We start from the raw sequence: 23,565 nt of genomic DNA, 5'->3' as shown, positions 1-23,565 counted from the left end.
CGCTTTAGCGATCCTTCAGGTTCTGACATGTGATGAGTGGGTTTTCATGCGCCTGCGTGAAATGTGCCGTCCCTAATTGTTACGACGGGGCACAGTACCCTTCTGATCTGAACCTTTTGTAATAAATTATTTTATTTTTTTGCTTGTTGGTAGCAGTACATTTTCAAACTTAATCTGTTCTGGAATTCTGTTCTAAAACCAAGGTGGGCTTTCCTGTAGAAAGTAATGCAAAACAGACTAATTTGTTCCAGACTTTTGCAAACAACCCCATTTAACATGAATTATACTTTCTAATGAGACCATTTATCCATAAAATGAAAGCAGTAATCAATGTGCTGTACTATAAAATAAGACAGTATTGTAGATTATAAAAATTTAAAAATAAATATATGCTTACTTGCACTGATGATAGTTATTGTTTGGATGGGGGGCTTTTATCCATTTCAGCAGTCGCAATCAATCAATCAATCAATCAGTAGCTGAACTGGGCTCCACACAGTAACAAAAACAAATTAACCGAAAAAGCCTGTAAAACAAAAATGCAAAATAAATAGCAAAAACAAAAGCGCCAAATACAGTGGTACCTTGGTTCTCAAACTTAATCCGTTCCAGAAGTCTGTTTGACTTTCGAAATGTTCGGAAACCAAGGCAAGGCTTCTAATTGGTGCAGGCGCCCTAGAAACAATAGCCGACAGCTGCATCAGACGTTCGGCTTCCAAAAAACGTTTGAAAACCGGAACACTTCCGGGTTTTCAGTGTTTGGGAACCAAGGCGTTTGAGAACCTAGGTACCACTGTAGTTCATGTAAAAGGTAAAGGTAAAGGTACCCCTGCCCGTACAGGCCAGTCGTGTCCGACTCTAGGGTTGTGTGCCCATCTCACTTAAGAGGCCAGGGGCCAGCGCTGTCCAGAGACACTTCCGGGTCACGTGGCCAGCGTGACAAAGCTGCATCTGGCAAGCCAGAGCCGCACACGGAAACGCCGTTTACCTTCCCGCTAGTAAGTGGTCCCTATTTATCTACTTGCACCCGGGAGTGCTTTCAAACTGCTAGGTTGGCAGGCGCTGGGACCGAACAACAGGAGCGCAACCCGCCGCGGGGATTCGAACCGCCGACCTTTCGATCGGCAAGCCCTAGGCGCTGAGGCTTTTACCCACAGCGCCACCCGCGTCATGTAGTTCATGTAGAAGGTAGCAATTTTTAGCTTTGTGCTTGCAAAGCCAGCAGAAGAATTAAATCTTGTTTTGTTGCTTGGAAAAGCTGGCTTTTGTTCGTTGTGTACTGTAAATACTGAGTGGTTCTGGTTTTTGTCTAAAGAGAGAAGTTAAAGTTTTGATCTGCTGGGTAAGCGTGGGTGGCTTTCGCACATTGTCAGAAACTTCAACTGGCACAAAGAGAGCTGCAGCCAGATGGTTATAGCAGCATACAAGCCCATTGTTGCAACAGCTCCACTGTCAATTCTAAGTGCTGGTTATGACTGGGAAAGAATGCATCCCCCCCCCCCAATGATCTTGCCCAGGTTTTGAGATCTTCTTTAGGTCTGTCCAGTCTTACAGGCTGTTGGTGGGGACATGGAAGAGGGCCTTTTCAGTGACTGCTCCCAGACTTTGGATCTCAGATTGGCTCCCTCCTGGTTTTCCTTCTGCCTTCTTGTTCCAGCAGCCTTGGGAACTACCTTTTTTAATGAAAGGGCTAGTGCCATTTTTTTTAATTGTAATTATTTGTATGTTTTAAACAGGTTTTATACAGTCATACCTCGGGTTACAGACGCTTCGGGTTGTGCGATTTCGGGTTGCGAATGTGATCCGTGCGGGATACATGTTTGCAACTCTCAGTGTTTGCAACCCACAGTGGCGCGTCTGCGCATGCGTGGGTTGTGATTCAGCGCTTCTGTGCATGCGCAAAGCACGATTTAGCACTTCTGCGCATGCACGACCGCCGAAACCTGGAAGTAACGGTACTTCCAGGTTTCAGCAGGTCCATAACCCCAAAAAACGCAACCTGAAGCGTCTGTAACCCGAGGTATGACTGTAATATGCTCAAACCGTCATGTTCCGGTGACCAACCTGGTTGCTGAATTCTGCACTAGCTGAACTGTCTTCAGAGATAGCCCTAAGTATAATGCATTGCAGTAATCTAACCTTGAGGTTGTCAGATTAGAGGCCACAGTGGTCAGGCTATCACTGTCCAGATAGGGGCATAGCTGTGCCACCAGCAGAAGCTGATAGAAGTCACTCTGGGCCACTGAAGCCAACTGAGTCTCGAGTGACAGCAAAGGATCCAAGCTACGAACCTGCTCCTTCAGAGGAAGTGTAACCCCATCAAGAGCAGGCGATTTCCCACCCATCTGGTCTAGGGGAAGCACCCACCAACAGTGCTTCAGTCTTATCTGGATTGAATTTCAGTTTGTTGGCTCTCATCCAGTCCATTATCGAGGCAAGACACTGGTCCAGCCCTTTCACTGCCTCACCTGCAGATGTAAAGGAGAAATAGAGCCAGGTATCATCAGCATAGTGGGACGCGGGTGGCGCTGTGGGTAAAAGCCTCAGCGCCTAGGGCTTGCCGATCGAAAGGTCGGCGGTTCGAATCCCCGTGGCGGGGTGCGCTCCCGCTGCTCGGTCCCAGCGCCTGCCAACCTAGCAGTTCGAAAGCACCCCCGGGTGCAAGTAGATAAATAGGGACCACTTACTGGCGGGAAGGTAAACGGCGTTTCCGTGTGCTGTGCTGGCTCGCCAGATGCAGCTTTGTCACGCTGGCCACATGACCCGGAAGTTTCTCCGGACAGCGCTGGCCCCCGGCCTATAGAGTGAGATGGGCGCACAACCCCAGAGTCTGTAAAGACTGGCCCGTACGGGCAGGGGTACCTTTACCTTTACTATCATCAGCATACTGCTGACAATGTACTCAAAACCAATGGATAACGTAGGGGATTGGATTGAGCCCTGCGGAACCTCACATGAAGGTTCCATGAAAAGGATTCCCCAAGCAACACCTGCTGGAATGGCCATCCAAGTAAGATTGGAACCACCGCAAAGCAGTGCCAACCACCCCTAGTTTGCACATAGGATGCCATGGTTGTTGGTATCGAAAGCCACTGAGAGGTTGAGAAGAATTAACAGGGACATGTTTCCCTTGTGTGTCTCTCGACAGAGGTCATCATATAGGGTGACCAAAGCAGTCTGGCAATCCCAAACTGCCAACAGCTGGGCAGCCTTTGGCAGGTCTTTTAATGCCTCTCTCAGCAATTGCTATGAAGATAACATGGTGAAGGTGAGGATGTCTCACTTTGTTCTCCTTGGAAAGAAGGCAGGATATCAATGAGATGTATGAATCATCTAGAAAGGGATCCTGAAAGCTCAAATATGGAGACTGGTGGCCACTAGGGGAAAGCGCTTGGTGGTAGAGCATCTGCTTTGCGAGTAGGTCCCAGATTTAATCCTGGCATCTCCAGGTCTGAAATTCAGGAGAGCTGCTGTCGGTCAATATAGAGGCAATGCTGAGCAAGGTGGAACAGTGATCTGACTCAGTATAAGGCAGCTTCCTGTTTAGTTGAGGAATGTAAAGGGACCCCTGACCATTCGGTCCAGTCGTGGCCGACTCCGGGGTTGTGGTGCTCATCTCACTTTATTGGCCGAGGGAGCCGCCGTACAGCTTCCGGGTCATGTGGCCAGCAGGACTAAGCCGCTTCTGGCGAACCAGAGCAGCGCACGGAAACGCCGTTTACCTTCCCGCCAGAGTGGTACCTATTTATCTACTTGCGCTTTGACGTGCTTTTGAACTGCTAGGTTGGCAGGAGCAGGGACCGAGCAACGGGAACTCACCCCGTTGTGGGGATTCCAACCGCCGACCTTATGATCAGCAAGCCCTAGGCTCTGTTGTTTAACCCATAGCACCACCCACGTTGAGGAATGTACCATGAGCTAAAACAGGCCAAGTCCCATAAACTGTTGGTGGGGCTGCTTGGTTGGCACTGGTCCACATTCTCCATTTTTGGAATGCCCCCCACCCCATTGGTGAGGTGCCTCCCCCTTATTAACCTACAGCAGGAATTTAAACAGATTTCTGCTCACCCAGGGATTTGATAGCCGAATGATAACTGCATTTCCAGCAGCCTTGACATTATTAGCTATGAGCTGGTGTGGCAAAACACCCTTCAATGTTTATTCCCCCCCTTATTTTATTTTTTAATTATATCATTTTGTTGTTTGCCACCCTGGCTTCCTTTGGGAGGCACGGCAGGACAGGAATTTAATATTTATTTATTTATTTAATACCTTGAGCCTTTAAGAAAAAAGAACATTTAAATGAGGGATGTTGGGAATCGAACCTGGGATTTTCTGCATGCAAAGCAGATACTCTGCCACTGAGCTACAATTGATCTACCAAGGATATGGAAAGTCAAGGAAGTATTTGGCCAAGTCTTACCAGCTTTTTAATTCAGGACAGCACCCTTCAATCCAGAAGTAATTTTTAAATATATTTTTTAAATTAAATTTTATATTAAGATAATGCTGATAAATTCCAACAAAGGGTTACATGCTTAAACTAGCCCTATATAAGCAAATAATAATAATAATGTAATAATGAGTGGGGACACTCAAATAACTGGAATTGCCGAATACTTAGCCAGTGCTTCAACTATCTGTGACACAGCCTCTCCAAAAGTGATGATAAATACAGTGGTTTCGTTTTTGAAATGTATATATATATTTAAAAATAAACAAAATATCAGCCAACAGGTTTCAGAGAAAGTAGATTTATTTTTCTGTACAAGGGTAAAACAGGAAGAAAAAGTTCAAAGGCCACTTAAGAAAATACATCCCACCCCTCTTTCAAATCAAAGAGAGGAATCACACCTGTCTTTTGTTATCTCCTCCTTCCCATGACCTGTGCATAAGGAATGACGAGAGGCAAAGTGTGGCCCCCTCTCCCCCACCCCACAACCTCCCCCGCCCACTTCTAATGCAGCTACGTGGAAAAGGCAAAAACACCTTTGTGCTCTGAAAGCCACAGGTCGCATCGACACCATACATTTAAAGCACTCTTGCACCACTTTGAACAGCCATGGCTCCCCTCAAAGAATCCTGCGAACTCGAGTTTGTTAAGGCTTCTGGGAACTATAGCTGTATCCTATACAACTCTCCATACCCTCAAACTACAGTTCCCAGGATTCCTTTAGGAAAGCCCTGGCTTTTGTAGGAGTGCAGGAGTGCTTCAAAATTCATGGTGTGGACACGGGTTTTGGTGGGGAGTGTCTTCTGCAGCAGCCAGGAGGTTTCCATTTAAGTCTTACTGTAAACATGGACTCTAGGTTTTGCGGAGAAGAACCCTGCGATTGGTCTAGATCAGGCGGCGCCCAAGCTAAAGCTCCCGATTTTAATCGTAAAACGGACCCTTCTGAGGAGGGGCCCAAGTGGGGTTGGGGAACTGGCTTCCTAGGAAGAGTTCATTAGGCCTGCTAAAATAGCCAAGGGACTTGGGGTTGGGGTCATCACCCAGCAATTGGTTCTGACCAGTATTTCCTAGACGAAGGGAAGACTTGGCATCGTAACGTCCTGTTGTAGGAACCAAGTGCGAGAGACTTGTGTTGTCCTTGTAGGATGTCCTCTGCTCCTAAGCCCTTTTGTGTGCTGAAGGACCGAGACAAACGCAGAACCTGTTACAGGTTTGACCAACCTTCCCCCAAAATTTACCCCCAGACCGGGGACGCACAACAAGGCCAGCTTGTTGGCACTAGGTACAATTCCCCCTTTGCCTCCTTCGAGGAGGAGACAGTCCCTAGTGGGAAGTCTCTGAAGCTGGGGGCACGAGTTTTAGTGCGGACCCCTCGCCCAGGCAATCATCTATGTCAGTAGAAGGTCTGCTTTGGGGGAAGTGGGAGGCTGGACGTCACACCAGCTCATCCAAGAGGATGCTAATGCTCTGGTGAGGCTCCGCAGGGCCTGCGATGGGCTTGTTGCACATGGGGCAGACGCAGCGAACTTCCAGCCATTTCACGAGGCACCTGCAGCCAAAATGGAAGTGGGGAAGGGAGATGGGGAGAGAGAGGTGTAATTTGACAGCATTAAAAGCTGAGCTGCTATAGCTTAGTTGGAAGAGCATGAGACCCTTAATCTGAGGGCCATGGATTGGGCCAAAGACTGCTGCATTGCAGAATCCAACCCTATGATTCTAGGATGATGTTTTAGCTCAAAGGTAGGGGTAAACTTCAAGGGATGCGGGTGGCGCTGTGGTCTAAACCACTGAGCCTCTTGGGCTTGCTGATCAGAAGGTCAGTGGTTCGAATCCCCACGACGGGGTGAGCTCCTGTTGCTCGGTCCCTGCTCCTGCCAACCTAGCAGTTCGAAAGCACGTCAAAGTGCAAGTAGATAAATAGGTACCATTCCGGTGGGAAGGTAAACGGCATTTCCGTGCGCTGCTCTGGTTCGCCAGAAGCGGCTCAGTCATGCTGGCCACATGACCCGGAAGCTGTACGCGAACTCCCTCGGCCAGTAAGCAAGATGAGCGCCGCAATCCCAGAGTCGTCCGCGACTGGACCTACCGGTCAGGGGTCCCTTTACCCAGGGGTAAACTTCACAAATATGGCCCTCTGTCAGGCCCTTGGCAACCTCCCTAAGTCAAGCCCCCTCCCAGTCACACCTATTCTCCCCTGGCTGTCCCCTCGCTGGCTTTGCTTTTTGCCGGGCTAGAATATGACCTTGAGCTCTGGCAGTGCCTCTAACCTTGCTTTGATGGCATTGCAGGGCAGGCTGGGCGAGTATGTAGAAACTAGAAGACTCTGAAGGCAAGATTCACATTCATCCCTCTGCCCATTTTTGCTTATGGCCCTGCCACACCACTGGCACACAGCCCCTATGAGGTTGCTCTGAAGGAATTGCAGCTCTTGGACTCAGAAGGGTTCCCCAGCCATGAGGCAAGGTATAGCCTGGCCCACAGAGAATGCTATGGATCTGTGCATGCGTGTGCATGCTCTCAGCAGACATGTGGCACTGGAACTAGCATGCCTGCATGTTGCTTCCAGCATTTCTGGTTGCACAGGAGCCCGCAAGTGTGCAGACAGAGCCTCCAGTGGCCCAGCTGCTGCAATTCTCCTTTTCCTGCCTCTTCTGCTCCTATCCACAGCCAGACAGGGAGGCAAGGAAATGCAAGCTGCAAAGTGATCCTAGCACTGGCTTCTCTAAGTCACTTGCTCCCTGTTACCCCACTGCCTTGCCATTTCTCTCCGGAAAACGCCAGGGTCGGCTTGCACAAGCCAGCTGGGATTTTAACCCCAAGCGATAGCAGGTGCTGCGCTTGGCCTGACTCCCAGGGTTCTGGCACCTGCTGCATGGAGAGGATGCCAGGGGGTTAATGAATGGTTTGAACACAAGTTTATGGGCCCAGACAGATAATAATGGAGCCACCATTCATCCAGAACAACCTGGATTAGAATTGGGGATTCTGGGCTCTGTGAGCAACTGCCCTGTGTTGATCGTCTGGGCTGTTATTCAGTCTACTCCTGGGCTGGTCCACAAGACAGGAAGATATCTCTAAAGCAGCAGCGACTAATTTGGTGCCACCCAGATGTTGCTAGACTCCAACTTCCCTCACCCCTCACCATTGATCTTGCTGGCTAAGGGCCGATAAGAGCTGGAGTCCATCAACATAAGAAGCGCACCTTGTTGGCTACCCCTGCTATAGAGGGTTTCTTGTTTGAGCTGGGACTTCGCCTGAGGCTCGGCAGTGTTGGGGGGCTGCCCCACCCACCATTTGCAAGCTGGTCAAGTGGAGGCGGTCAATTGGCAGGTTACAATTCAACCCCTGAAATAACCCGCCAAACACTTTCAGGGACAGGGGAAGGAGCTTGCAATCTCAACATGTTCATGGTGGGTAAGCCCTTAAAAAAACCCAAAAACATCCTCCCCTTTTAATTTCGTTCCAGTTCTGTTTTTAATATAGCTTTTAAAGGCCTCCTGCTTTTGCTCCTAGCACTCTTGACACTGACATTAGTGAAGAAGGGAGGGGGTAACCCTATGAAGGCTCCCCTCCTGTGAGGATTCAATCTGCCATCAAGGCAGCTGTTGGAAGGACAAATATTTCAAGCACGTTTGAAGCCCATGGCTCCCCCCACAAAAGACTCACGGCAACTGCAGTTTACCCTTCACAGAGCTACAATTCCCAGCACCCTTAATAAACTACAATTCCTGGGATTCTTCAGGGCAATGTGCTTTAAAAGAAACGTGTGTATGGGGCCTGTGGGGCAGGAGTTGTTCTGACTCCCTGCCTGGAACATCATCACCAACTCTGTTTCCAGCTCTAATTTAGTTGGGGGGCTGTTTCCAGATAAAGAATGATCTTTATTAAGGGCAAGACAGCCAGAACTGCCACAGACATTGGCTGCAACTGCAACTTGAGCTTGCTTTCCCCTCCTCCCGTCCATTCCCTTTTTCCTTTCATGCTACATCTTTTGTTTTAGATTGAGAGGTCATATATATATATATATATATATATATATATATATATATATATATAGCCTTTGGGAATAGACGGTGTGGTATAAATGCCACAAACAAATAAATAATACGTAAATTTCCAACAAGCCGTCCAAGAAGGAAGGGTGGGGAGCAGTAGACAATATGCTGCAAACCAGCCAGTAAAGCTGGCAGCTTTTTTTTTAAAAAAAAGGTAATAAGAAAGAAAACAAATAGAAAACTTAAAAGGAGGGGGAAGAGTAAGACACCACCCCCCTGTGCCAAAAGTATAAGCTCCCTCCCTTCAAATCACTTTACCTTGGGTTATGAACGTGATCCATGCGGGAGGCACATTCGCAACCCGCAGAGCACGCGTGGGTTGCGATTCGGTGCTTCTGCGCATGCACAAAGCGCAATTTGGCGCTTCTGCACATGTGCGACCGCCAAAACCCGGAAGTAACCCATTCTGATACTTCTGGGTTTTGGCGCATCCGCAACCTGAAGCGTCTGTAACCCGAGGTATGACTGTATTTTGCCTCAGGGGTTCAGTCAAAATCTGCCCCCCTTTTCAACTATCTTCCCTTCAATTGAAACAAATGTAGCCCTCATTTTGATGGGTTCTTTGTTCCTACTCTTGGCTTGGCAGATGTTTTAGCCCACCTTAAGGTGCAGAGCGCATAATAAACAATCCATCAAGCAAACAATAGGTGCAACCCTGGCTCCGTTCTGACCTCCGACAATGGCTCTGAGCCTTGGCATGTCACGGTCCGGTTTGATCCAGGCCTCGGCCCACTTCTGCCAACCTCCCGTCTCGCAAAGATGCCCCCCCTCCCCGCAGGCCAAGAGGTTTTCAGAAACAAAAGCCAGGCTCCCTCCCCTCGCCTCTTTCTGTGGGCAAAGGCGCCCATCTCCTCTCCCCAGCCGCATGCACCAAAGGGCGTTAACTGAACGCCGGGCCTCTTGCCAAGCCGAGAGGCACAAAAGCAGCTATTTGGCCCATCCTTGGCAGCTACTCACTTTCTGTGGAAGGCATGTTGGCATGGCAACACTCCCAGCTCATCTTTCACTTTAAAGTCTTCTAGGCAGACGGCACAAGTCTGCTGTGGAGAAAGGGGGGGGGGAGAAGAAGAGGCGTACATTACAAAGCTGTCTCCTGCGTGCCCACCCACGGCAGATCTCAGTGCGAAAGACGGGCCTTGTCATGTTTTGCAAAGGCTGGGTGAGAAACAGGAGTTAGAACGGGGCAGAGTCAGAGGAACTGCCCAGTTTTGCTTCTGCCAAATCATTTGACCCAGTTGCCGTGGAAGAGACACAGCTCAGGGATTGTGCATCTGCCTTGCATGCAAAAGGTGCCAGGTTCCATCCCTGGCATCTTCAGGGCAGGGCTGGGGTACTACTGCAATGCGCTCTACCTTTGATGGTGACTCGGAAACTGCAATTAATCCAGAATGCGGCAGCTAGACTGGTGACTGGGAGCGGCTGCCAGGACCATATAACACCAGTCTTGAAAGATCTTCATTGGCTCCCAGTACGTTTCTGAGCACAATTCAAAGTGTTGGTGCTGACCTTTAAAGCCCTAAACAGCCCAGGTCCAGTATACCTGAAGGAATGTCTCCACCCCCATCGTTCAGCCCGGACACTGGGGTCCAGTGCCGAGGGCCTTCTGGCGGTTCCCTCATTACGAGAAGTGAGGTTACAGGGAACCAGACAGAGGGCCTTCTCGGTAGTGGCGCCCACCCTGTGGAACACTCTCCCTTCAGATGTGAAGGAAATAAGCAGCTATCTTCTCTTTAAAAGACATCTGAAGGCAGCCCTGTTTAGGGAAGTTTTTAATATTTAATGCTGTACTGTTTTTAACACTTGATTGGGAGCCGCCCAGAGTGGCTGGGGAAACTCAGCCAGATGGGCGGAGTATAAATAATTAATAATAATAATAATAATAATAATAATAATAATAATAATAATAAATGTTGTCCTGGGGTTGTGTTGATTTGTGTGGATCCGTGACAAATTTCATTTGGGCTACAGCAACTGGAGGAGGCTACCCTTGTCCGATAAAAGCTGCATGGCTGCCCTGACTGGTTTTTTTTAATGACCGGCAACAACTCTTCAGGGTCTCTGACAGAGGTCTTTCATGTCACTTACTACTCACGAGGTGCCCAAGATTCAACCTGGGACCTTCTGCATGCAAAGTAAAAAAACACACAAGCTCTACTCTCTTAGGGTTCCTTCTTTCCATCCTGCCAGGGATTTTGCTTCAGTCTCACTGATATTCACTGAATAACAGTTTATCTGTGTAAGTGTTTAGCAAATTTTGATTTTTCTTCTATTGGAAGATGCAAGACAGAAAAAGGAGGTGCTTCTTCACATAGCACATAATGCAAGCCATGGCACTTGCTCCTCCAAAACAGAGTTAAAAAGAGTTTAGACAAATTCATGGAACCTAGCAATGGCTACGAGCCATGATGGCTATGCACAGCTTTTAGCGTTGGAGGTAGTGTGCCTTGAAAAGACAATTAAGGGAAAGCTTAATGAAGGATAAAGCTATCAGTTGCTGCTGGTTATCATAGCTACATACCGTGTCCAATTGTGGGCACCACAGTTTAAGAAGGATGTTCACAAGCTGGAATGTGTACAGAATAGGGCAAACTAAGAGGATCAAGGGTCTGGAAAGTAAGCCTTATGAGGAACGGTTGAAAGAGCTGGGTATGTTTCACCTGGAAAAGAGGAGACTAAGAGGAGATAGGATAGCCATCTTCAAATATCTCAACGGCTGTCACATGGAAAAGAGAGCAAACTTTTCGTGTCTAATGTAGATTACCTCTAACTTTATACTTTTTGCACCATTTTCAATTTAGAAAGAGTAAAAATTTTGAGGTCTTAGAACACAGGGAGGAAGTCAATATGTGTATATGTATGTAATGATTAGAATGATGATATGGTTTTATTTGTAGATGTGTGTTTTTGTTTGTTTTTTCTCTTGTATTTTGTTTTGTTTTCTTGTTTGTACTGTTTTATTTTGTATTCAAGGTTTGCAATTTTTGTTGTAATTTTGCATTGAAAATATTTTTTAAAAAAACAAAACGGAAAAGGGTGTAAGCTTGTTTTCTCCTGCTCTGGAGACCAGGACTCGAACTAATGACTTCAAGTTACAAGAAAGGAGATTCCAACTTTCTGACAGTCAGAGCTGTTCAACAGTGGAATGGAGGTGAGGTGATGGAGGTTTTAAAGCAGAGGTTGGATGGACATCTGTCTTGGATGCTTTAGTTGAGATTTCTGCATTGCAAGGGGTTGGACTAGATGACCCTCGGGGTCCCTTCCAACTCTACAATGCTATGATTCTAGCTCCACTGCCAGAGGCAGTATGATTCTGAACACCGTTTGCTGGGAATCACAAGTGGGGAGAGTGTTGTTGCATTCCGACCCCAATTTTGAGTTTCCCATAGGCCTCTGGTTTGCCACTGTGGCCTCTGGCCTGATCCAGCAGGGCTCTTCTTACGTTCCCCTCCCCATGTGCCCCAGAAAGAAACTGCAAGGGAGGCTTGCTTTCTAAATTTTGGTTAAAAGCCAGCCCCTTTCATCCATCAAAGTGGATTCTATACTCACCCCATGTAAGTTTAGCTTTCTGGCATCACCTTTTAAAACCACCTGAGAGGAAGAAAGGAAAGAGGAGGCAGATTAGCATCAGGGCACCAGAAATGAATGATCAGGGCATGTATTTTAATCCTGCTGACCACTGTGCAGACAGACAGTGACTGCTGCTGAACACTGAAAACCTTGGTTTATACAGAAACCACATAAATCACACAGGCAGACTTGCTGGGTGGGGAGATCTGGCCCAGATAATTCGGGCTTTGGCAAACTTCCCCATTGTTTCTCTCTTTGCTCAAACTTTTCCATCCTTTCTGATCAGCACATAGCTTTGACTCTTCATGGAAACGTCTGCTGTGCAAGCGCATTTCTGCAATACAGCAGTGCCCTGCAAAAGCCACACTGAGGTCTGAGATGTGTGGGTATTGGTGAGTGAAGGTGTACATCAAAGCAGTTCGTGGGTGGAAGGACAACTGCAAACTACTGATTGCCAGGTTATTCTGACGAAAACAGAAAAAGTGATGGAAACTGCCGATGTTCGCTTATTCATCTCACATCCGGAACATAAATCAGTCTGTTTGGTATTCACGGTTTGCCCCCACCCCAGCCCACAAATGATATGCAATTGGTGATACGTAATTGTCATTGAATGATTTGAATTGTGTTTCCCTTGCACTGAAAGGAATGTTGTGGAAATGGTCACCTCATACATTACACTGAATCCATCAATCTATGTGAATAAATACAGTGGTACCTTGCAAGACGAATGCCTCGTAAGACGAAAAACTCGCAAGACGAAAGAGTTTTTCGTTTTTTGAGTTGCTTCGCAAGACGAATTTCCCTATGGGCTTGCTTCGCAAGACGAAAACGTCTTGCAAGTTTGTTTCCTTTTTCTTAAAACCGTTAATACCCAGGGAATCCATGCTTCGCAAGACGAAAAATTCGCAAGACGAAAAAACTCACAGAACGAATTAATTTCGTCTTGCGAGGTACCACTGTACGCAATATCCATCAAATAGCAGAGAGATGAGTAACTCTGCATTTGGTGGAAACTGAGCCGCAACAGAACGGAAGCAGCACAGATTGTCATGAAAACAGGACACAATGGAAACAACCAGTGCTTTTTTCCCCTGGGGCTCCTCAAGAGCACGCAGTACTGGTACCCTTTCCACCCAAATGTTAAAAGTGTGGCACTTAACAACTTCATGGTTAGTAATGCCAACTTTCTTCCAATTAAAAAAACCACAGGAAACAACTGTCTTCTTACATCCAGAATGCTGATAGGTAGGGTTGTGGAAAGATTAATATTGCACACCTAACACCAACCACTGCCTCTGCATACTAGCCAGAGTGGAAGTTGGTAGGGGCGGGCAGGCAAGTTGCTACACCAGCCTGGAGCCGGCACAACAACCAGGCCTCATGCCATCATGTGTTGGCAATACAGCCGGCTCAGGATTCCTTCCCTGCCTCTGGAACATGGCATTTTGGGTCTTCCTGCTGCTGGTGGGTTCCTAACCAGTAGCACTTCCCCATGTTTGGTAGGTGGAAAGTGGTGCTCCACACTACCTGAATGAGGCAGGTGTAATTCCGCAGGCAGAGGCTGGCAGGACAGAGAGACACCTCTGCCCTCTATCCCTGCCCAAAGGGGAGATTGCATTGCTCTGTTCCTTCAGATTGCTTGGTTGGCTGGTTGTCAGGTGCTAGGGAAGCACTGTGCAATGGGGGCACAGAAGCAGGTGCCCCAAAAGCCACTATTCGCCAAGCTATGCTTTTATGTGCCCCACACCTGGCGTCACTTGTAGGGCAGGAGGCTGCAGCTTGCACAAAATGGCCTCGCAGGGAAATGGGAACACTTGGTGGGCCAGATTAGGCCTATGGGACAGAGCTTCCTCACTGCATATAAAATTTCGCTTTACATGGCTATGCTAGGGATACAAGATTGGCAAAAGATTTCCTGCTTTGTTCTAGATTATGAACATTTCACTTCCTGTTGCACACTAAGGTCCTGGCAAGCCCAGAAAGAGGCATCTCAGCTCCTTCCCACACCTGCTCAGGAACTAAACCATTCCCTTGGTCATAGTTTGGAAAGCAAAAGGGGAAAAAAATATTTAAAACCAGGTCATAGCCCTGTTACCTCTTTGTATCCAAATCTTTCACTCTGTGCCTGATGTCGAAGTTTACTGCAGAGGGAAAGGGAACATTTTTTAAGTTAACAGGAAAAACCCAAACATAAAACTTCTAATAAAGGAGAGCTTCTAAGGCAATCTGCTATGCTAGCAAACAGCTCATACCATTCAGCAGTTCTTCCTTATGCTTACACTATATCCAGTGTGGAGAACCGTTGGCCCTCCAGATCTTGCCGAACTACAATTCCCATCATCCTTGGCCATGCTTGTGGGGCTGATGGGCGTTGTGGTTCAGCAGCATCTCAAGGCTTGTCTACTGTGCGCCCGTTTTTCAATCACTCGGTCCCACAAAGCTACACTACTTACGGTCTTAGGTGACCTGTGTGATCCCAGCCAAACTGACGACTTCCCCTGCTCTCACAGAAACCTAATGCAAACATACTGCCAGTTTTGCCCTCTATTTGTGACAATGTCATGCCTTCAGAGCAGCTGATCCATATCAGAGGTTTTATCAACACATGGAAGAAAAGGCAGGATAGTTGTTAATCCCTAAACTTTGGAACTCACTGTGTTGACAGCAGGCAGGCTCCTTCACTGTACATTTTTGTTTAGTCAAGCCTGCCCAGGCATATGGAAGCTACATGTGTTAATCTGTTTTTAGTTTATTGTTGATTTTAATCGGCTTTTGAATGTTTTTCAATATGTGGTTTTAACCGCCTTTTATTGATAATGCTTTCCCTCTTTTCTTGTTGCAAACTGCTTTGAGGGTTTATTACGATCACGTGGCATATACAGGTCGTTAAATAAAAATAAATGAACTGTGATGTCAAAGACAAGCGGCAAGGCTTTGTTATCTTAAACTGGCAACATCTCATTTGATTGCAGTAATTTTATATGTGGGGCTGCCTTTAAAGATTATTTTACAAGAACTTATATTTAAAAGTGTATGCATGATGTGTTTCCCAATGAATCCAGGTGCTTTTGAAGTAGATTTAAATATTTCTGCAATTGATTAATCTTAACCAGGGAGGGGGAGTGTCATTTTGCTTGCGGGCTGCATTCTCTCCTGGGCAAATTTCTGAGGCATGAATGCCACTGAAGGGCAATGCCAAGAGCAGAGGTGTCTAGAGTAATGGTACATTCCAGCCACACAAACATCGTAGGTTTCTACACATGTGCGCAAACATGCCCTCCATCCAGGTGAGCAGGCCGCATTAAGGACACATTCCTACCCGACAGAAGCACGCCAGGAGTATGCAAAGAAAGAGAAGTAAGGGGTGTGGCCTGGGAACAGGGGCGTGGCCTAATGAGAATCCCGAGGGCCAGATTTGGCCCTTGGGCTTGCGGTTCCTCACCTCTGTGCTAAGCAATTTAATCAGTGGAACATTGAAACCCTAGCAAGAAACAACAAATAAAATCAATGTGCAATTATTGCCTACATACGCTGTGGACTTCTGAATGGTGGCTTATCGCCACAGATTGGGAGGCTGCTTTTCCAGACAGCTGTTCGGCAAAAAGAAAAACAACAACCGATTGGTCCCAGGCAGATGACACTTGCTGGGATTGGTTGCACAGAGTCATTCCTGCTTCCAGAACTTTTTTCCCCTAGGACTGCAAAGCAGAGGAAAGTGAGAATGCAACTGCTCAGCCATATGCTTCAAGATTGGGAGCGCAATGGAAAACAAGCTGGAGCTGCCCCTGGGCAGGCAGTTAAAATGCTCAAGGGATGCTGGCAATGAACCTGGCTCCAATCCTGAGGCTTAGAACTTTTGGTCAAGGCTCATTCAGACACCTCACCAGGACAAACACCCATTCACTGCTGTGGAGGTCAGACTTGCTGGCCTGAGCTGCTGGAGGCAGGAAACAGACAGGGAATAATAGGGCTGGGCTAGGGGCCACCACATGGGAAAGAGCTGTAGCTCAGTGGTAGAGCATCTGCTTTGCATGCAGAAGGTCTATGGTTCAATCCCCAACACCTCCAGGTAGGAGCCATGCCAGTGTCATTCTTGACTTGCAGCCACCTTCAACATGAATCAAGAAGGACCAGAGAGAGCTAAAGGACTCTGTATCTGGAGAGCGGGATTAAGAGTGCTGAAACCTCAACCTAATCCTAAAAACTGAGGCCAAATATGCCCAGAACCAACTTTTTTACTCTCGTCTTGTCGCATCTTCTGGCTGGGATTGCATCAGTTGAACCTTTTAGTTTAGCAATGTAACACTGGTGATTTGCAAAGTTTGCAGAGTCTGTTGGGCCTGTTAATATTAGACAGCCGCTTTAATTTTTTTTTTCAAAGCCTGCTGAAAACATTTTAGTTTAGGCAGGCCTACCCAGGCATGTGATTTTATTACGCACATTAAAGGTAAAGTGACCCCTGACCATTAGGTCCACTCGTGGCCGACTCTGGGGTTGTGACGCTCATCTCGCTTTATTGGCCGAGGGAGCCAGTGTACAGCTTCCGGGTCATGTGGCCAGCATGACTAAGCCGCTGCTGGCGAACCAGAGCAGTGCACAGAAACGCCGTTTACCTTCCCGCTGGAGCGGTACCTATTTATCTACTTGCACTTTTATGTGCTTTCGAACTGCTAGATTGGCAGGAGCAGGGACCGAGCAATGGGAGCTCACCCCGTTGCGGGGATTCGAACCGCTGACCTTCTGATCGGCAAGTCCTAGGCTCTGTGGTTTAACCCACAGCACCACCCGCGTCCCCATATTACACATATTAGTCCATCTATATTTTGATCACTATATTATGCCTACATAATATAATATAATATAATATAATATAATATAATATAATATAATATAATATTATATTATATTATATTATATAATATTATACTATATTATACTATAATATACTATATTATAATTATTACTATATTATCCCGCTTACTGGCGAGAAGGTAAACGGCGTTTCCGTGTGCTGCGCTGGCTCGCCAGATGCAGCTTTGTCACGCTGGCCACGTGACCCGGAAGTGTCTCCGGACAGCGCTGGCCCCCGGCCTCTTAAGTGAGATGGGCGCACAACCCCAGAGTCTGTCAAGACTGGCCCGTACGGGCAGGGGTACCTTTACCTTTTTTTATTATGCCTACTTGTTTTCAGTCTGTTGATTTATCGGTAATTTCTAAAGTGTATTTTACTTCCTTGTGGTTTTTTTTTTAATTCAGTGCTATATAAATCTTGCAAAAGTAAATAAATGAAACTCATGTAACAAACATGCTCAGCTCTCAAAAAGTCTACAGTAAATATTGTTTACAAAACTTCAGTGATGGCTAACTCGATCTAAACAAGAGCATTCAAATTTCCAATGGAGGAGGTTGAGAGATCTCCCTTAAAACTTTCTCTCAAAGTAGATATTGCCGCTTGCCCTGGGAAAAGTCAACGCTGACTACGTCTTTTCTTTAGGGATTTTGATGGAGACAGAAGCTCCAAAGAAAAGCTGAAAGAAATTGGCTCTTTGTCATCCATTTGGCTATTCCTAGACATTCCGGCTGCAGGCAAATGCACAGTTTAAAAATAAGTTTTCTATAAATAGTCGATGGAAGCAAGACATGTCTCTTCTTTTCCCCAGAAACAATGGATCTGTCTACCACCTGAATGAGGTCCTCCCCTCTGCAACTTCCTGCCATTTCCTGTTTCGTGAAGACAAGAGCTGGTCATCTTAGCTTGGCAGAATGTCCTCAGCTGGCTGTTTCTCAAGGGAGTGGTCACACAAATATAAACATCTGGTGCCAAGGCAAAGCAGTTATTCCAATAAGGAAGGGTTAAAACTGGGTGGGGTGGGTAGCTTTTTCATTTTAAGGTGGGGAAATGGCTAATGGCCTGTGCATGTGTCGTAAGAGAGCTTCACAAAATTATTTGCAGTGGGGAAGAAGTGAAGAGCTCTCTCACTCTCTCTCATTGAGATCAAACGGTCTCGGTCCAGTATATCTGAAGGAGCGTCTCCACCCCCATCGTTCTGCCCGGACACTGAGGTCCAGCACCGAGGGCCTTCTGGCGGTTCCCTCACTGCGATAAGCCAAGTTACATAGAACCAGGCAGAGGGCCTTCTTGGTAGTGGCACCTGCCCTGTGGAACGCCCTCCCACCAGATGTCAAAGAGAAAAACAACTACCAGACTTTTAGGCGACATCTGAAGGCAGCCCTGCTTAGGGAAGCTTTTAATGTTTGATGCATTACTGTATTTTAATATGGTGTTGGAAGCCACTCAGAGGCAGTAATTCTTAGAGGAAGGGCTGTAGCTCAGTGACAGAACATCTGCTTTGAATGCGGAAGGTTCCAGGTTCAATCCCTCGTCTGAAGAGGCTCTGGAGAGCCTCTGCCAGTCCCTGTAGACCTGCGGTTCTCAACCTGTGGGACCCCAGATGTTGTCAAACTACAACTCCCATCACCCTTAGCTAGCAAGGCCAAAGCTCAGGGATGATGGGAGTTGTAGTCCAACAACATCTGGGGACCCACTGAGCAAAGATGGTCTGACTCGGTATAAGGCAGCTTCCTATGTGCCTATGGTCTCACAACAGCAGAGGCTGGGAATCAGGAATGCTGAACTACGACGGCTGCTGGCCTGATCCAGCTGGACTCGTGTGCGTAAAGAGAGAAAGGGAGGCAAACCTCTATTTTATCCCAGTGTCTTAGGAACCTTGCCCCCATGTGCAATTTCCAAACAGCTTGAATTTAAAGTATCTTGCAAGTCCCACAACTGGCATATTGTTTGCACCCATCTGTGTATTGTTTGCACCCACAACCAATCTGGATATACAATGGGGACTGCAAGCTCAATATGAGGAGCATCCTTTGTTTGCCCAGGAATGACATATCAGCCTGGGGATTGAACTGCCCTAAGAGGTTATGACCTATGCATGGCTTAGCAAAGAAGTAGCTCTAAATCATACTCAACCCTTCTCTTTCTTTTTTTGGTATTTGCTCAGGGGACTAGATAAAAGCCTCATTGTCCACAAGGCTAAAGCCAGGAGGCCCAGGCCTTCGCGGCACAGAGCAAAATTCATTCCTCCGCTAACTAATCTGCACATCCTACGTGGCACGGGGCAAAGTCTCCTCTGACAAAAGCTGCACCCAACATTGCATTCCGACTCCCACCCGTCCTTGCACATTCATGACGGGCATGGAAGCAGCACTCAGAAGCAGTTTGGCAAAAAGAAACCCAAGCCAACAATTGCTCAGGCCTTGAATGGATGGGGCTTGCACTGAATTAGAGCCCTGAGAGATTTGGGGCGGAGGAATCATAGCTCAGGCCTCATTTCCACTAGAGCAGTATTAAAGGTAAAGGGATCCCTGACCGTTAGGTCCAGTCACGGACGACTCTGGGGTTGTGGCACTCATCTCAATTTACTGGCCGAGGGAGCCGGTGTACAGCTTCCAGGTCATGTTGCCAGCATGACTAAGCCGCTTCAGGCGAACCTGAACAGCGCACGGAAACGCCCTTTACCTTCCCGCCAGAGCGGTACCTATTTATCTACTTGCACTTTGACGTGCTTTTGAACTGCTAGGTTGGCAGGAGCAGGGACCGAGCAATGGGAGCTCACCCCGTCGCGGGGATTCGAACTGCTGACCTTCTGATTGGCAAGTCCTAGGCTCTGTGGTTTAACCCACAGCGCCACCCGTTTCCCTAGAGCAGTATTACATCACAGTTTAAACAGTCACAGCTTCCCCCGAAGAATCACAGGGACTGCAGTTGGTTAAGAGCACTGACAGCTGTAAGGAGACGCTCCCCTTCCCCTCGATTCGCAGAGCGGTCTAATGGTCGATCTCTCTTCACAGGGAACTCTGCAAATTGTAGCTCCGTGAAGGGGACAGGTGACTCTTAGCAGCTCTTGACATCTGTAACAAACTATTGGGGGAAGCCATGGCTGTGACAGTGGTATAGATGGGGCCTGAGTGGCAGAGCAGATGGTTTATATGCAAACCTTCCACATCCTGTGTCCCCTCCACTTAAAAGGATTCAGGTGACAGGAGAGAGACGTCTGCCAGAGGTCTTAAAAGAGAGCCTCTGCTAATCAGGAAAGACCATACTGGGCTATAGATTGAGGGTGGGGCATCTGGGTTCAGCCTAAGGGCCAGGTGGGAGCCTGCCAGGGGTCAGCGGGGTCAGAGGCAAAAGCGGGCAGGGTAATGAATGCAAATCTTACCTTTGCACAGAAGGCAGAGGGCCTTCTCGGTAGTGGCGCCCACCCCCTGGAACACCCTCTCATCAGATGTCAAAGAAATAAACTATCTGAAACAACTAACTAAGAAAGTTTTAAATGTTTGACGTTTTATCGTGTTTTTAATATTCTGTTGGGAGATGCCCAGAGTGGCTGGGGAAACCCAGCCAGATGGGTGGGGTATAAGTAAATAATAATAATAATAATTAATAATAATAATAGGCTCCTTTCTACACACACACACACACACACACACACACACACCCTCTATTCTCCATCCAGACAAACAACAGGCACTATCAGAGTTCAAGGACATATTCCAGCCAGGCAAAAACATGCAAGGAGGGTGCGAAGCAGGGCCAGTAGGTGGTGTGGCCTGGGAAGACTCTCAAGGAACAAACAGAGAGGGACACATTTGACCCTGGGTCTGACTGAGGTTCCCCGTCCCTGGGCTAGGGACAGAAATTCAAAGGACAATTAAGGAGTTATCTGTTTCAACAAGCTTTGCCTGATTCTTGACAGGCTTCCTCCTGACCTCCAAGGCTCCTTGGAACTTTCTTTGAAAAACCTCTGTTCTCGTGGTCTAGCAAGCTGCTTCCTGCAGAATCAGGCCACTGGTCCATCTCGCTCAGTGTGGCCTACACTGACAGGCAGCTGCTCTCATGGGACAAGGGTCTCTACAAGGCCCTGCCTGGAGACGACAGGCATTGCACCTGGGAGCTTTCTGCATGCCAAGCCGATGTTCTGCCACCGAGCCGCAGTCCTTCCCTTTAGTAGATTTAGCTATTTGGTTTAAAAATATTTGAAGTTTCAATCCTCCCCCTCCTCTTCCTCTCTGACCCCAAATTATCTAGAAAGCAGAGAAGGAGAAGCAACTGCAGTCACAGGCCCAGGTGCATCGCTTGTGTTTCCTCCCTCCTCCGCCATCTGCATCCAGCATCTCCCTCGGGGCTGTGACTCACCTTATGAAGTAGCAGCAGAAGATGAGGCTGAGCACAAAGACGAAGATCCCCGTGCCAAAAATCACCATGTAGATATTCAGCGGCAAGTCCTGGAATGTGATGGGAGGCATCGTGCAGGATTTGTTGGTGTAAACCAGCCCCAAACCACAGAAGCATCCTGGAAGCCAGGAGGGGAGAGAAAGAGAAGATGAAACTCAGGGGCGGAGAGAGACAGGAGAGGAAGGCAGCAGCACAGATCTCCTTAGGATCATAGAATTGTAGAGCTTGGAAGGGACCTCTAAGTTCATCTAGTCAACCCCTCGGCAAGGCAGGACTACGCAGCTAGCCCATACGGGGATCAAACCCGTGACCGAAACTAAGCCGTGGAGAATAAAGGTAAAGGTAAAGGTACCCCTGCCCGTACGGGCCAGTCTTGACAGACTCTAGGGTTGTGTGCCCATCTCACTTAAGAGGCCGGGGGCCAGCGCTGTCCGAAGACACTTCCGGGTCACGTGGCCAGCGTGACAAAGCTGCATCTGGCGAGCCAGCGCAGCACACGGAAACGCCATTTACCTTCCCGCCAGTAAGCGGTCCCTATTTATCTACTTGCACCTGGGGGTGCTTTTGAACTGCTAGGTTGGCAGGCGCTGGGACCGAGCAACGGGAGCGCACCCCGCCGCGGGGATTCGAACCGCAATAGGGATGGGCAAGTCTGTCCCTTTCGGGTTCTCCAAGTTTGTCATTTCCCCCATCTTAAATTCCTTTCTCCCCATTTCCCCCAATATACGGTACACATTTTTGCATGCGGTGTAAACTAAGGCCCACCTTTCTGCAAGCTATTCCCCTAAATACAATGCAATTTTTTTTTAATGCTATTTGCACAAATGCATATATTTTTGTGCATACTTTCCCCCAAACATAAGCCTTTCCCCCACCTTTCTGCAAGCTATTCCCCTAAATACAATGCAATTTTTTTTTAATGCTATTTGCACAAATGCATATATTTTTGTGCATACTTTCCCCCAAACATAAGCCTTTTGGTTCATGTTGGCTGGAGAACTGCATCGAAACATGTGAAGAAGTGTGAATTTGGAAGGATACTTCAGTTCGCATATGTGTTTGGGAAACGCAGACCAGGCAAAATGCACTGAATTTCTCCCTCATCCCTCCTAGAGAATAAGGCGATGAATAGCTTCTAGTCATGATGACAATGGGTACCATCTCCAGCACATACCATTCCCTTGCTTAGATAAACGAAAGAAAAACCCCTCATCCAAAAGAACAATATCCAAACACACAATCACAAAAATAGGAAGCAGTGATGGGAGCTTTTTATGTTATCATTATGAGCCTCTTTGAGCTCAACAGTCTTGTGGAAAGGGGGAATACAAGTATTAAGTCAAAAGGCTAAAGGTAAAGGGGAACCCTGACCATTAGGTCCAATCGCGAACGACTCTGGGGTTGTGGTGCTCATCTCGCTTTATTGGCCGAGGGAGCCAGCGTACAGCTTCCGGGTCATGTGGCCAGCAGGACTAAGCCGCTTCTGGTGAACTAGAACAGTGCACGGAAACGCCGTTTACCTTCCCGCCTGAACGGTACCTATTTATCTACTTGCACTTTGACATGCTTTTGAACTGCTAGGTTGGCAGGAGCAGAGACCGAGCAATAGGAGCTCACCCCATCGCAGGGATTCAAACCACCGACCTTCCAATCGGCAAGCAAGCCCTAGGCTCTGTGGTTTAACCCACAGCGCCACCCGCATCCCGTAAATCAAAAGGCTGCCTACTCCCATATGAACCTGTGCAGAATCTAAGAGCTCCTCCAGATGACCTATTTATTCCACATTCAACTTGATTTCCTTGCACAAAACTGAAGTAGGAGGATAGACTATCATATTTATTCCATTTTTTAATGGGGAGCTTATAAAACATTAACATTCATCCCAATCTGTTTATGGGGCATTTGCACATCTTCCCATTAGTAATTCATTCATTCCACCCTTTTATCGCTTTCCAAACTGCCAAATGTCAGGTGTTTTTTGGCACCCCAAGGTCTACGTCAGAGGTCCTCCTCCTGTACCCTTTGGAGGTGGCAATTGGGTATTTTCAGTAGCGGCTTGGGATGCAAGGATCTGTCAATTCTGGTTCTCTCCATTTCTCATTTTTCTAGTCTTAAAATATGTTCTCCATATTTCTGCAGCAATTTGCTTTTTAAAAAAGGTCATGAATATTCACTAGCATTTTAAGGGTGCATTTCTCATAATAAACACATTTCTGTGAACCTATGTCTAATGTACA

At 47.4% G+C, this 23,565-nt stretch overlaps 1 protein-coding gene and 1 non-coding gene across 5 annotated transcripts in view; one reads left to right on the top strand and one right to left on the bottom strand.

The window, feature by feature from the left end:
* Positions 1-10: 10 nt before the first annotated feature.
* On the top strand, positions 11-108 carry LOC128403274 (small nucleolar RNA U13). Its single transcript, XR_008327921.1, has one exon. It is a non-coding gene; the product is annotated as a small nucleolar RNA U13 (small nucleolar RNA).
* Positions 109-4,950: 4,842 nt separating this feature from the next.
* The window catches only part of RNF122 (ring finger protein 122), a 94,878-nt gene continuing 76,263 nt past the window's right edge, over positions 4,951-23,565 (bottom strand). For 3 of the 4 annotated variants that reach the window (XM_053366339.1, XM_053366337.1, XM_053366341.1), the window contains 5 exons: positions 21,290-21,446; positions 14,174-14,219; positions 12,055-12,096; positions 9,466-9,548; positions 4,951-6,002 (listed from right to left, as the gene is read on the bottom strand). In XM_053366339.1, the coding sequence (XP_053222314.1) occupies positions 5,888-6,002; positions 9,466-9,548; positions 12,055-12,096; positions 14,174-14,219; positions 21,290-21,446 (443 nt within the window). In that variant the 3' untranslated portion in view covers positions 4,951-5,887. The remainder of the gene's footprint in view (positions 6,003-9,465; positions 9,549-12,054; positions 12,097-14,173; positions 14,220-21,289; positions 21,447-23,565) is intronic. The other variant, XM_053366340.1, reaches the window with a different exon arrangement.

The sequence above is a fragment of the Podarcis raffonei genome, chromosome 15 (genome assembly GCF_027172205.1).
Source record: "Podarcis raffonei isolate rPodRaf1 chromosome 15, rPodRaf1.pri, whole genome shotgun sequence".
NCBI lineage: Eukaryota > Metazoa > Chordata > Lepidosauria > Squamata > Lacertidae > Podarcis > Podarcis raffonei.
This window is presented reverse-complemented; position numbering and strand designations above follow the sequence as displayed.